Source organism: Anser anser (genome assembly GCF_964211835.1).
Source record: "Anser anser genome assembly, chromosome: 5".
NCBI classification, from domain to species: Eukaryota; Metazoa; Chordata; class Aves; order Anseriformes; family Anatidae; genus Anser; species Anser anser.
The window spans coordinates 48,614,350-48,630,077 of record NC_139725.1 but is presented as its reverse complement, the minus strand read 5'-3'; the positions used below and the strand labels follow the sequence as shown (position 1 = coordinate 48,630,077).

Here is a 15,728-nt window from a genome sequence, read left to right as displayed (position 1 = left end):
GGTCTTTTGCATATATGATTTTTCTTACTTATATCCTTTTGAGGACTGCCTTTATGATCTGTCATTCTACACATTTTCTTACTTGCATTTTCTGCTGCTCCTATACTCTTATCTGTTGGTAATTTCATCTGTGAATGCTACCTCAAGTTCCATATCTCTCTGAATGGCTCAGAGTAATTAATTGACTCTAGATATATCTCCAAATAGTCAAATTGTATTTCAAAATATCTCCTTCCACCAGAAAAGTTCCAGATTACTAAAACAGATCTCTTAATCATTCTTCATCAAAGATTCTGGTTATTTCTTTCTTGTTTTTTTTTTTTTTTTTGAACACTGTAGGGCAATATAGAAATAAAATGTCAATATAAAATGTTTAGATCTTAAGGCTGAATGGTAGGGTGCTATATTCACCAGTGCAGCACAATATGAACAGGTTTGTAAACCAAAACAGTTGGTGCAGAGGGCTTGATTAGCATAATATATATTCATTTTGATGAGTGTTTGAAGGGCATTATCTCTAGTCTGATTCAGTGGACTAAATATTACATAGCAGTTGGAGTGCACTGAGGACACTCCTTGAACACCTTTCAGTTCTGTTTCATATGGAAGTACTCTTACTGTGCATTTGAGGGCTGTCCTGTGATGCAATGCATGGTAAGTAGGCATGATCAGGAGCCTTGCTTTGAAAGCTTACTTTGTCAGAATTAAAACACCGATGCAGTTAAAACAAACTGAATTGCTGAACCACACATAAACTGTTTCTGAGCCTTGCAATTTTTCTTCTACATAATTTTAAAAACATAAGGCTCTTCTTTTCCCTCTACGCAATCAAAAATATTTTTTCAGAAGGACATCAACTCATACAGTATTCACTTCTCTCATTTGATGGGTAAAATTTTCTCACCCTTATTACTCCAGAGTAATTTATCAAAGGCCATTCTTGACCCGCCCTTCACAAAAGTCAGTGTTTTCGTAGCAATGCCTAATGTAATTCTCTCTTCCATCTATTTATCTAGAGCTGAAATTGGCAAAATTGACTTGCACTCTCAGATTGTAATAATTACAACCTGTTTTAAAAGGTACATATTGGGGGGGTCTAAGATTGAGTTCTCCACATAGAACTATCCTAACTTTCATTTTGTTATTCACAACCTTATCCACAGTAAGTGCGGTTTGTGAGTGCTCAGCTCCACTGTAAACCTGGAAAGTAATTCAGTTGTTCAAAAATGCATGTTAAATTCCATCATAAACCCTTTTTCAACTCTTTTATATATTGTTCCATTGAGTTCTGTTTTTATTATTTTGGTGGGAGGGGTGTCAGAAATCAGACACTAAGATGTTACAAGGATTTGCTTTAGGGGTAGCATCTTAGAAACAAGCTGGAAAGTATTGGGCTCTTTGGTTATCATATCTAATATATGATATACTGATGCTTTTGCACTTACGTAATTGAAATTCATTCAGCTACTTATATAGATCCAAGGTTTGATCAGAAATTGTAATTTCTATTTTTTGTTACCTATTTTTGAAATTTAATGGTATTAAATTCAGACTTTGAGATGCAAAGGTCAGTATTGTCTTCCTCTCTCAGAGAACTTGTTATACAAGAATTGGCTACATTTTCTTTACTTTATTAAAAAAAAAGAAAAGGCTTATGATTGACTTTAGATTTTCTTAAATACTGGTGTTGAAAAATTAATGTTCCAACAGCAGTGGTATGTGATGTGGAATAGATAAAGGGAGTAAATGGGGGAGTAAGAGAAGTATGGATACTTCTTGACATTTTCTTGGTTTTATATTTCTCCATGTTTTATTGTGTTATGTTACCTATTTTCACAGAATCACAGGACGTTCCTCTCAGTAACAATCTCTTCCTTCTACAGGTCTGTCTGTAAGAAGTGTTTGCTGGAGAGGAGACCATATACTTGTTGGGACGCAAGACAGTGAGATTTTTGAAATTGTGGTGCATGAGCGTAATAAGCCCTTCCTGATAATGCAGGGGCACTGTGAAGGAGAGCTGTGGGCTTTGGCTGTCCATCCTACAAAACCATTAGCAATGACTGGAAGCGATGATCGATCAGTCAGGTTGATTTTTGTTATTTTTTTTATCTGCATGCACTTTGATGCAAACAACTCATTTTCTAGATAATGTAATTGTGATGTATTTTAATATCATTGGCACTGAAGTGCATCTAAACCAGTGAAGTTATGAAGCATGAAATTAGAGCCCTCTAATAATAATAAAGTCAGAATTTATAGCTAACAAAAATTATGAAATGTACAAAATTTTAACAAATTCCATTTAGCTTAATGTAATGTACTCCTCCTTGTACACAAGCATCCCATTAAGTGTTTTTTGGTGGTTTTTTTTTTTTTTTTTTTTTTCCCCCCAGGAATTATCTTAGGCATTCGCAAGTTACACTTGGATAAAAAACTACAGTAGAAACTTACAATTTTCACTCTTAAAATGATGAGAATTAACTTTTAGCCTGAGAGTTGCATCAAGCTAATACATACATATTAAATAGAATCCATTTTCTGGAAAAAACAAACAGTAAATTACTCATTTGCAAGTTTACCTTTTTTTGTCAAAAATGCCTTTTTTCCTTCTTTCTTACAAATTAAATGTTGTGACATTTCTAGTAAGTATTTAAATTTAACATGGTTAATCAAAATAATACTTGAATCAGGAATACTAAAATTCTACTCTAGGGTGCCAGATATATCTTGTAAATGGTAGATGTAGTGTATTTTGTAATAACAACTTTGATTTTATAATAATACCTAGTTATATGTAGGGACTTACGAGTGATGGTTTGCTAATAGGAAAGGCTATGTTTAGCCTGTAAAGTCTTTAACTGTTCTTTATCTTTTTTAGCTAAAATAATTAACAAAATAGTTGAACTTTCAAAATCATCTACAAGTATGTCTTATCATATGACGTCATTATTTTTATATTCAGAATGACAAAATTAACCTGTTCCTGCATCTTGTCATTATAGAATCTCTCACCATTAAATGTAAGATTATTCTTTTTTATATGCAAAACTCATTCATCTGTCCTGGGTGTTCCTTGTGGATATTTATTAATGGATATATTTATAAAATGGGACACTACCACGTCCAGTGTTCTGCTGAAATTGCAGGCTTCATGCTATCTATCACACAGTTACAAACCGCTCTTTGTATTTGTAATCATTATTTTAGAATCTGGAGTTTAATAGATCATGCTCTGATCGCTCGGTGCAATATGGAGGAACCCATTCGGTGTGCAGCAGTTAGTACTGATGGAATCCATCTTGCTCTTGGAATGAAGGATGGCTCTTTCACAGTGCTTCGAGTCAGGTAGGTTACAAAAATTGAGAATAGATATCTTATAAACTCTTTCAAGTATGTTATCTAATTGCTTTTATAAATTGTATATATATTAATAACGTAGCAGCCACACCCAAGGAGACCACTTAAATTTGTTTTTAAATTACTGATCCTAAGAGTGCTCAGATTATTTAAATATATATGTACAAATATGGCAGAGGCTTTCTGTAACAACACGTTTGTAAGAGTACACTGGTATTTTGGAAAGAATGGCAATGTTCTAGGAAGTTTTTTTAGTGCTGTGTTCGCACATATGATAGTTCACTTTATCGTTTTAAATTTTTATTTTTTTACAACTGGGATCTTGACAGTATGATAAGGCTCTTCTATACTTATGACATGCTTTCTTTCATACTACAGAGATATGACTGAGGTTGTTCATATCAAAGACAGGAAAGAAGCTATTCATGAACTGAAATATTCACCAGATGGGAATTTCCTAGCTGTTGGTTCCAATGACAGCTCTGTGGATATATATGGTGTTGTTCAGCGATACAAGAAAATTGGAGAATGTATTGGATCTTTAAGTTTCATCACCCATATGGATTGGTCTTCAGACAGCAAATACTTACAGACCAATGATGGCAATGGGAAGAGGCTTTTTTACAGGATGCCAAGTAAGATTTCAAGTTGCCTTTATGATATTTGTTGCAAATTACAGAATGTATAGTAGTTTGATAAAGAGAGCTTAATCCTGGTTCAAAGCATTGGATTATTAAGATTTTTTTAAATCTATAAAAGGATTTGCTTTATTTGAATAAAGATAGCATTTTCTGCCAAAGTTACTTAAATATTTTTATCCTTAAATGTTTACTCTTTTTTATCAATGCTGCATGGTAAAGATGCTGACTTAAAATTCATTTTATTTCTCCAAAGTAAATCTTTGCTCTTACTTTCTTAGAAAAATAAGATAAATAATGCCTTACATTCAAATTAAATTTTGCAATAGGTTAATACCATTGCACTTATTAAACTTGTGTATTAAATGGATTATCTTTTGCTTGCACTGTGTGTTTTTTAAAATATATGGAAAAATCAATATATTGTCTCGGAAGAGTCATCTCATTTTCTAGGACTATATTTGTGGTCGAGTTGAGGAATTTAGTTTAAAACAGTTTTTGCAGTGAAAAATTTGTAGTAGGTAGAAACCAAATGCAAATTAACTTGGAAACATAACAGGAGTAGGTTACTCTGGAGAAAATAAGAGTACCTAATGTAAGGATACTGCAATGCTAGGAATTCTTCAGTGGAAGCAAAAGAAATATCAAAGCTGTGATACGTGTATGATTCAGTCATATAGCCTTCAAAATGAATAAAATAATCACAGTGATATTTAGCCGGCTAGTCTTCTGATAATGTAAGTTCAAATGTCTCTTTTTTTCCTGTTTCATGGCGGGGGACTATTAAAGAAAATTGCAATGTTAAATAGTATACTAAAATATAGTTTTCAGATTCAAAATATGTAACAACCCCACTATTGTAAGTATCTTCAAGACAATGCTGTCTGAACTTGACTGAACTTGAAACAGTTTTGATCAAGACAATTCCTTTTGCAGAGGATGTGCGCATAGTATGTCTTAAATCTTCAAATTTAAGTAGATAATAGTTGTAATAAGCCAAGGGCAGTATTTGCCAAAAGGTTTGACTTGTTGTTTTTTTTTCTGTGCATTGTACACTTATGTAATTCCATTCTATATTTTTCCCACTCAAGCTTTTTGTATTTAATAATTTGTGATTTTTATTACTATTGCTTACTGCATTGCCTCTTCATTTATTATACAATATTTACTTTGCACTGTACATTATTCATAGTTCCATGGAGCCTTTTCTGACTTTTTGTTGAAGCATCTAATTCATTCTATATGCAACTTATATTTTGTGCACTGAATGAGACAGAAAACTAACATGAAAGGATAGTAAGTGAGAACTTAATTAGACTGTATCAAATATGTACATACAGGAGGAACAAGTTGGAGTTATACAGGCAGCTTTCAGACTGAAATTTCTTGATATAATTAGAACATGTGATTTTGAAAGCCTGTTAATGTAAATAGATAAAATATTTTGGCATGGGGGGTGTTAAAAGAATCTCCTAAATATTTTAAAACAATGATCAGAATCCTGAAACACTTGAAATTCCATTGTAAATGAATAAGAAACGTAGAGTTGCCTAATACGAGATCTGTAGGAATTAATCATGGATATAACCAGTATTAATAGTCATCATTTACATGGATTAGTAATGGGAAGAGCTTACAAGGTAAACCTTGTCAAAGAATGCAGTTATTTCATTAGGGCTGAAGGATGTTCAAAGGGGTGCACTGGAGTTCTCCAGTTTCTGGAGGAGCACATAGCAGTTGAACTTTTCCTATTTTTTTCTTCTCTTTTTTCCCTTCCTCTCCTCTTTTAAGATAGTATTTATTAAATGGGCCTGTGGTCTGACTCAGTACTAATATTCCTCATGAAGCTCTGTGGGATTGAAACAATCGTACAGACAGAGATAGTGTAAAATAACAAGGATATAAGCATAAAATTGGTATTATCAAGGAATGGTTTGGGTTAGAAGGGACCTTAAAGATCATCTAATTACAACCTCCATCACAGGCAGGGACACCTTCCAACAGACCAGGTTGCTCAAAGCCTGGCCTTGAACACTTCCACGGATGGGGCATCCACAGCTTCTCTGGGCAGTCGGTACCAATGCTTCACCATGTGCATAGTAAAAAATTTCTTCCTTATATCTAATCTACATCTCCTTTCTTTCAGTTCAAAGTCAATGCCTTGTCCTATCGCTGCACTTACAGACAAAGCGTCCCTCCCCAGCTTTCCCGTAGGCCCTCTTGAAATACTGGAAGGCCACAGTGAAGTCTCCCTGGAGCCTTCTATTCTCCAGGCTGAACAACCCCAACTCCCTCTTCCTGTTGTCACAGGAGAAGTGCTCCAGCCCCCCACAATTATCCTCATGGCCTTCCTTGACTTGCTCCAACTGGTCTATGTCCTTCTTGCGCTGGGGGCCCCAGAGCTGGATGCAGCACTCCAGGTGGGGTCTCACGAGAGCACAGTAGAAGGGGAGAATCACCTCCCTCACCCTGCTGGCCACGCTGCTTTCGATGCAGCACAGGATACGGTTCGTTTCTGGGCTGCAAGCGCGCATTTCTGGCTCATGTTGAGCTTCTCATCAACCAACACCCCAGGTCCTTCTCCTCTGGGCTGTTCTCGCTCCATTCTCCATCCAGCCTTTATTTGTTCTTGGGATTGCTCTGACCTGGGTGCAGCACCTTGCACTTGGCCTTGTTGAACGTCATGAGGTTTGCATGGACAAGTTGTTGTCAATAACTTAATGGGGCCAAATCTAAATGAGTTCTTCAATGTTTGCTCCAAATAACCTAGGTTTCTAGAATAGTTCAAGGAGACCACTTTTCTATACTTTATCTCAGAATGGCTGTATGTATTATTTTTAGCAAACATTTGAAAATAACACAGTGTCAAGCAGATAACAAGAAATAATAAAACTGTAAAGTACCAAGTCCATGATTTTCTGCTAAGTAGCTTTGACAAGCCTTACAACTAATGTTGGTCATAATAGAGTTAGATCAGGATAGTATTAGAATGCCAGGTTTTAAATCTCTGTTGGATTTTATTTCAAATATTTTTTTCAGAATTTTACATTTTTTAAAACTGTAAGTAACTCACTATTTTTATTTTGCTCTTAGGTGGAAAGGAAGTATCAAGCAAGGAGGAATTGAAAGGTGTTCAGTGGGCATCGTGGACTTGTGTTTCTGGTGTTGAAGTTAATGGAATTTGGCCCAAATATTCAGATATAAATGATATAAATTCTGTGGATGCAAATTTTATTGGACAAGTTATGGTTACAGCTGACGATTATGGAATAGTAAAGCTCTTTCGATACCCATGTCTAAGAAAAGGTAGTACCTTGAGTTCCTAAATGCATATTTATGAATTTTGGTTACTCAAGAAAAAGCTTTAGAAAACTGGATTTATATTATAAGAAATTGTATAAATGGCCAATTTATTCTTAGTAGTTTAGTTTGAGCTCAGAGGTGACAGACAGTGACAGGATGGTGTATTGGCAACCGCAATAGTAACTGTAACAGTGTTTTATTTTATTTTGCATAGAATAATCAAAAGTTTTATGCGTCTTTTATTTTGCAAAATGTTTCTTTTTTTTTGGATAGAATTTCATGAGGCGATACAGTGTCCACCTTTTAATAAGATCTATATTTTTAATCATTTTTACCTTGGTCTTCGAGTAGTTTTAGAATAGAACAGAACAGTTCAGTTGGAAGGGACCTACAAAGATCAGACTATGTAGTCTGTTATCAGACTGTTCCACAGTATGTTATTTGAAGTTTAAATCCCATTTTCCCTCAAATTTTTAAGAAGGGTAATGACAAATCTCAAGTGAAATTTTTAAAACTAAAGCCTAAAGCAAGGTCTATCATTTTTAGTTTTATTGTTCATGACTAAGTGAAAAGAGAGAAACATGTATCTTTTATGACATATGTTTGATGAGAAGGACTTCATTTTTTTAGAGCTGTTTGAAGAACTCCATTCTAGACACTATTACAATTGAACTGAAACAAAGCATTGATCCCAGAGGTAAATTTCTGTCTTCAAGCCTTAGTTTTTAATAAGTGTTATCTTAACCAAAAAAAGTTTGCCTGGGGACTAGTTCAAATATCTATCTTTTGAAAGAAGAAATTATAGTATTCTAGTATAGTATTATAGTTGCATCATTGCAATTTTGCAGCACTGCATATTTAATGCTGACTACAGCCATATGATGATCTTGCTGGGTCTTAGGATATGTCTTTAAGCAATATATGCTATTAAAGAAAATTTTTTTAAGCAACTGATATTCCTCCATAATTTTCTCAACTCTATGTGTAAAAGGTGATAATGATAATTTCAATCTTCCCAATTTTATTTTTAAACCTGAGACTCCTAAGGCAGTACCTGAGATAATCCAAAAACATGTTCTTGAAAAAAAAATCTGTCAATTTGAAGGAAATTGAATTTGTTCCCTTTTTATCCCCTATTTTGTACTAGAGTTATAAATCTGAAGAGTGCTGTTAATACCTTCCTTTTACTAACTGATGTAATCATTGTGTTGTAATTATGCAGGAGCCAGTGAAAATGTGATACAGTTATACTACCATTACTAAAGCTTCTAAAGGTGTGATGATACAAATTGCTGGAAGTGCTTAGCACTCAAATCCCACAAAAATAGAAGCAGGAACCAGTACTGTGAGCACAGATGGGGGTATTTTCACTAAGCTGTATATAAATGATATAACATTTACATTTAAATTTAAAGATTTAAATAATGACATCTTTTCAGTGTAGAAATAGTAACTGGGAAAATCTTGGTTAGTGGGGTAAATAAATAACACGAATAAATTGCATTAAATGAAAAAAATATTCCTTAGTATACCTCATACAGGACTATTGTATTTTCTCTGTTTAACTTGTTAGGGACATATTATGGAATCCAAGTTTTTTGTTTGTTTTTTTTTTTTTAGAAAAAGACTAAATATTGAAGACAGTGCAAAATGTTACTGCTATTAATCAGCATTATTATTATTAATTAGCTTAATTACTAGTAATTAGAGTGTCATAACTAATCTCTGACTTTTTATAGTTGTACTTTATATGTGTTTGTTTGTTTTTTTTCTGTTGTGCTTCTGGAACATTTATTCCATGTGTATTGGAAGGGATTTTTGTTCTTGTTCTAGGAGCAAAGTTTAAAAAATATCTTGGTCATTCTGCTCATGTGACAAATGTCAGATGGTCGCACGATCACCAGTGGGTTGTTTCCATTGGGGGAGCTGATCATTCTGTCTTTCAGTGGAAATTTGTCCCTGATCGGAAGTTGAAAGATTCTCTTCATATAGCACCCCAAGGTAAGTAATTTATAATGTAGGGGGTGTTAAGTAAAATTGTTTAATGCCAATATAGAAACAGCTATTCAAAATTGCCATTGAATGAAATTGTTATTCTTTAAACTTTGCAGCTGCCTGAAGTACTTGGTTGCATGACCTCATACTTGCACATACCATTATATGTATGATCAGTCTTATCAACATTGTTTAAAAAAAAAAAAACACATACCACTATTGTGTTCCCTGTGCAATGGAAAAATTTAAAAATTCTGTCATCTGATCAAAGTTTTGAAGTATTTAGATGATAATTTAAAAGCTGTAATTGTTAAGGTATTTTGGATTGTTTTAAAAAACAATCTATAGGCGTTTAATATTTGGAAAAAAAAAAATCATGTTCTACCACTGACTGATACAGCTGTTATTAAGATCTTTGGTCTGTAAACTGGTGTTTAAATCTTGTATGTTACTCACAGTGTATGAAGTAAAATACATTTGAAATTGTCTGGAGGACTGGAGTCATGATGAGTTATATCAACATGTTAATCAACTATATTAATATTTTTAATATTTTTATTGACTATCAAATCAGAAACATTAAGCAGCTACTTCAAACGTTTCCTGTTTTGTAATTTAGGTTGCTTCATTTTCTGTTTTCTTGGTGACAGAGAGTCTGGTTGATTCTAATAGCGATGAATCAGATTCAGATCAGTCTGATGTTCCAGAGCTGGACTCTGAAATTGAGCAAGAGACACAGATCACCTATCGTCGACAGGTAATAATTTTAGTTTTGATGGGAGTTGGAATGCTTCCTGGGGTTTAAGTAAGGTCTTTTATCAGGACCTACTGAAACGTGAGAAATTAGGACTCAGAGAACTCAGCAGAAATTGAGCAAGATCATGAGAATTATTACTATCTGATGCATTCAAAATATTAAGTCAAACACACACAGAAAGTGATTTCACTTGTTCCTAGCATGTTTTTAAGAATTTTGGTTGTAGCTTAAAACCAAGTCGCAACGTAAAATCACCAACTACAGTTACTGGAGACTTTTTTTCAAGTGTCCGTGTAACATTTTTGTGGGTGATAATTGTGGGTGAATTCTCAGAAACACGCTTTTCTTATAAATCTATTAATTTACAAGTGTACTTTTTCTTAAAGGTTTACAAAGAAGATCTACCTCAACTTAAAGAGCAATGCAAAGAAAAAAGAAAAAGTGCAGCTTCTAAGAGACGAGAGAGAGCACCAGGGAACAGTATAAGATTACATTTTGTTCATGGGTATGAAAAATAGGTTTCTTTAAAATATACAAGCAGACTACTGTTTTTGAGATTGGTATTTGTGGTTTAAAAACATAATGAAAGGCTTTGCAATTTAGTGTTTTTATTTATTTCTCTGAAAGTAAATTTGCATTAAATTAATGGTAGCATTTAATGCTAAGCTAGAATTGTTCTGAATGTGAATTCTGAAGTGAATTTACACTGAAAATTTAGCTGATGTTTGTTATTTGAATAGAGGTGACTAAATAAAATATTTGACTATCACCCATATTTTTCAGTCCCTGAAAAGTAATAGTTATCTTTTTGGTATGGAAGGTACAATAGAAATTTTTGTTTAGCTGAAGACTCCTGGGTTTTATAATAACTGGTGTTTTATCAGTATTTTATTAAATATATATTTCTAAACTCACTTTTCTATACTTAATCTGAAAGAATTTAAAAGTACCTCTGTTAGCTTAGGAATTAAATTTAATTTCTTACTAGATCCTGTAAGTGTGTTAGAATTCAGTTTCATTCTCTTTTTGGTGCTAATAATTGAGTAACAAAATAACTTTCTGATGCATCCTTGAAATCCTATGATTTCATCTTTGGGATTGGTAGTTTTCCATAATTCTTCATAACTGAAGATTTTTTCATCAGAACAAAGATGTGGTGTTTTAAAGCAAACTGATAGATGTTACTACATGAGAATAATGTACAGAAACATAAATTCCCTTCATACAAAGCAAAACCAAAGCCTTTGTTAAATTAAGGCATTGGAAGTTGGGTAATACTGTGTTTTCTTTTCAAAAGATACCTCTTTGCAGGAATGCAAGTTACTTCTTAGAAGTAACTAAATGAACAATAAGTTCTGATGCTGTCTATCTTTACTGTCTGTAATGACCCTTAGTATTAAAAGAGCTCCACATGGAAGGCTTAATGAATTAATTGGTTAAGAATAGTTAATCATTCAACTCTGATTCTGTCTGTAGCAGACATGAAGTTTAAGGAACAGTTTGGGAAATAATGACAAAAAAGAAACTTAATACAAAGTTATTTTTTTGTTTTCTTTTTAATTTCTATTTTTTGGTGGCCCAGAATTCTTAGTTGAAGATTTTTATATCTATGTAGGAAATGCATTAAGATGGGTAGCTGTACATAGTCTTTAAAAGTTGATCTAAGAAATCAAACCAAATGATCCTGAGGAAGATGTAGTACGAGCAAGGGCCCTGGATCTTTGGGATTATTGTTATTTCCTTCACAACAGAAGTGAAGCTTGACCAGAATATCCAGGAATGACCAGAAGTAGAATGTCCAGTTGAGTTCTGTCTGGTTACCCAATGTGCATCAAGGAAACTAATGAAGAATCCATGCTGAACAACAGATTTTTCTCAAAGTCCAGGCTGTTAACTTTAAAGTGACCCACATCCAAGTGAGTAATAGGCATATTCTCTGATTCAGGAAGTCTGCTTTGCTTCACCTTTCTTTAGATGCAATGGAAATGTCTTGGATTTTCCTTGAAAGTGTAAAAAGTGGTGCTTTTTCAAACTAGGGAAATAGGAAACTCTTTTTCCTTTTGTTTTTGAGGTGTTTTTGTGTTTTGAATTCGTCAACTGCATTGAAAGATGAAGTTTTAAAATATTTTAATATCCTATAAGAAATCTTTTAAACCTCTGGTTACTTCCTATTTTGGAAAGGGATAAGAACAATAATGCTTATTGTATGTGAGCCAGCCACTGACTAATACAGATGAGGAAGCAACTTCTGTTAACTGCTAGTCTTTAAGTGCATTCTTCTCTAAGAGATCTGATGCAATCATCATCAGAAGCAGGTTATTAAAATGGTATGCTAACTAGTTTGGCCTCTTCTTAACTAATCCTCTATTTTCCTTCCACCATGTGTGACAATGGTGGTTCAGAAACATAGAAAGGATACATCTTTTGAGGTATTCAGAAGAACGTTTTCACAGACCCAACATTTATAATGCCTTCTTTTTGGTATAAGGAATAAGGATGCAGATATAATACTTGTGTCCTGTATTATCTGAAAGCTATGTTGCTGATCTAACAAGAACAAGATTTGAAATAAATAAAATTGTTCAAAGGCTTTAAGCAAGATTTAGTTTGTTTCATTATATTCATTAAACTGCCCTGATTATAAGGTGAAATTTGGTTACGGTTTGAAGATGGCATGAGATTTCTCATGCTCAGAAATGAGTCTTATGACACCTTGCATGGATTCTTGCCAAAGCAAATAGTTACAAATAGCATCTGAAGGGAGAAGGCTATAAGTGATCACTTCTGAGAAAATGATTACTGCCATAAGGCAATATTTCCCCCCTTTTTCCCTTTTTTTCTCTCTACCTTTGTGCTGAAGACTTGTCTCAGGCATGTCTATTTTGACATTCAGTTCTTTTGGAGGTTTTCAGGGGAGCATTGTACTGTATTCTAAATTTTCCCCATAAATATTTCAAAGAATTATGTACAAATTTTGAAACATTTACAGCATCAGAGAATTTACTTCTTTCCCAGGTATCACACCACTTACGAAGTTGTCCCTGATTGGCTATAGATGTGGAACTTGAAATTGTGGGTGGGATCCAGCTTCAGACTAAAGGAATTTACAATTATTTACTAAAAGTAGGTGTTCTTATCTGTGTATCTCAACTTTAGTTACAGTCAGTGGAGATCCATTCAGTAGTTAGTGGAGCTTAGGCGGTGAAACTAAATGTTGACTTCTGGTCACCTGAGTAGCTCTGCAGGCTCCATTGACTGTATTGACAGAACACTGTTGGTCAAAATATATATCTAACCCAACTATGCTTACATGTCTTAAATCTCAAACTGAATTCAGTCCTGGCTATTTGTGACTTTGATAATGGCAAAAGGTGTGGTTTTTTTTCCTTTTTTTTTTTTTCTGAATATTATTGAGATAGCTATCTTTTCTGAAAGTTACTATCATGATAACTTGAATCAATCCTGGATGATTAGATGTTACTGAAGACTACCTGAAAACATCAACTACCACAGAATGCAGTACTGTTTTTATTGTGCCTTGTTATACATTATCCAAGAAACATGATCCAGAGTTTTCTTTCATTACTGTTTAGTTTTTAGTCACTAATTTACATGTCTTGTAAATGACTTCTGTGGTTTGCTTTCTGCATGTGAAAAAATTGTTTGTGCTTTCTCTGAGCTTAGTTAATAACCTCAGTTCTAATATGTAGATGTAAGTATTTTGGAACTGTGTAGCGTATTCTGAGGGAGTGATCTTTTTCACATCTGCTTGGACTTGGAGTCCACCACTTTATCCTTTCAGTGAAAAGTGCATATGTAGTCAGGGATTTAATAAACTGCCACATAAGAAGGATCAGATGTGTTTAACTGGGATGCAAAATTTCTTTGTGCTTCTCAATGTTTTGGCAAAATTATGCTTTACTTTAATTGTAAATGATTGAACAATTTTTTTAAAAAAAACTAAATGGAAGAAGTGAACTAAAACCCAAATTTCTGATTAGAGTAAGTTAAAAATATAAAGAACTGTTTTTCTGCATCCTAGATAAATTTTGGATGTTTTGGGTACTCCTGTGATATATGACATTAATGTTCTTAGTTTCACTATGCCTAACGTAAGGGTATATAGCCAATTGTTTTAACAAGAGATAAGAAAAATCTGTATTTCTTGCTTTCATAACTGCTTTTTAAAATAGTCTCATATGGGTTGTATTTTCATCACAGATTTTATTATTCTGTGCTTGCAAAGAAGATTGTTAACAAAGTTGAGTGCACAGTGAAGCACAGGAAAATGATGTCTGAGCAAGAATAGGTCCAGATATCTTTTTTGGCACCACCACCATAATCCCTACCCCTCACTGAATGTTGTCATGTCCTTAAGATGGTTTTGTTGCATACCATGATAGGTTATTTTTGTTTCATTTCTTCATAGGTAGGTAGGTAATTGTATATGGTGTGGGCATCAGAGAAACGTGCCTGCTTGTCTTGACTGACTCTTGTGCTTTGGGTCAGGCAGAAATCATTCCACTTCAAAATAACCACACGTTGCTGTTGGGGGAATTTTTTAGTGAAGGGTATGGGTGGGGGGAGACTGAAGCCTGTCTGAAAACTGCACCTATATTGTAAGTCTAAATAGGTCACATTGACAAGAACAGGGAGCAGACATAAAACAGCCCCAGAGCTGATGGAAACAAATTTTTCTAGAAACATTGAAGGGGCAGTAACTCAGCAGACACTGAAAGGTCGCTGGACTGGGAGAAACCCTGAAGTTAGAAATCTGCTTGTGAGTACCAATCTAAACCGTGGGTAGGAGGAAGGCTTGTTTACAAGCTTTTATTTCTGTACTACCACATTTTTGCTGTTTTCAGAAGCTCACTGTGTTTGTGGTTTAATGAAACCCAGCTTGAGAGTTCACAGTATCACAGATGATACAAAACTGTGAGGTGTGGCTGGCACACCAGATGGCTTTACTGCCATTCAGATGGACCTGGACAGGCAGAGAACAGGGCAGAGAGGAATCTCAAGAACTTGAAAATGAGGAAATGCAAAGTTCAGCATCTAAGGAGGAATAACCCCATGCTGCAGTACGTGCTGGGGGGCTGGGGGCCATGGCTGGAAAGCAAGCTCTATAGAGAAGGACCTTGAGGTCCTGGTAGAGAGCAACCTGACCATGATTTAGCAATGCACCCTTGTGGCAAAAAAGGCCAGCAATATCCTGCGCTGAATGAGGAAGAGCTTTGGAGCAACTCAAGGGAGATGATACTTCCCTTCTATTCAGGACTGGCGATACCTGGAGCACTGTGTCCTGTCCTGGGCTCCCAGTACAAGAGAGACATGGACATGACATACTGGAACAAGTAGGGCTGCTAGGATGATGAAGAAACTTGAGCATCTCTCTTATCGAGAAAGGCTGATAGAGCTGGGCCTAAAGATAGCTGACTTGGAGTCCTGTTACTTGTACTTTTTGTTGAAACTCTTCTAACTGGGAGGGGATGTACTTTCCTAAACCCAAAATACATGGATAAGAGAAAGGATAGAAGGGGATTTGAAGCTTAGGAATCACACTCTGTATTTAACTGTTTAGGAAAAAAAAAAAAAGTCAGTGACAGTTTAGATGAGAATTCTCCAGACAATTCAAACGACAGTGTGTCTCCTCAGCATGAACATAAAATTGTATGCTC

At 34.6% G+C, this 15,728-nt stretch overlaps 1 protein-coding gene across 7 annotated transcripts in view; it reads left to right on the top strand.

The window, feature by feature from the left end:
• EML5 (EMAP like 5) overlaps positions 1-15,728 on the top strand; it is a 112,785-nt gene that overhangs the window by 37,327 nt on the left and 59,730 nt on the right. For all 7 annotated transcript variants that reach the window (XR_014584596.1, XM_083836485.1, XM_083836484.1 and 4 more), the window contains 7 exons: positions 1,884-2,085; positions 3,208-3,345; positions 3,736-3,992; positions 7,089-7,301; positions 9,132-9,299; positions 9,944-10,050; positions 10,437-10,555. Coding sequence is in view for 6 of the 7 variants with exons in the window: in XM_083836485.1 (XP_083692611.1) it covers positions 1,884-2,085; positions 3,208-3,345; positions 3,736-3,992; positions 7,089-7,301; positions 9,132-9,299; positions 9,944-10,050; positions 10,437-10,555 (1,204 nt within the window). In the remaining variant the exon portion in view is untranslated. The remainder of the gene's footprint in view (positions 1-1,883; positions 2,086-3,207; positions 3,346-3,735; positions 3,993-7,088; positions 7,302-9,131; positions 9,300-9,943; positions 10,051-10,436; positions 10,556-15,728) is intronic.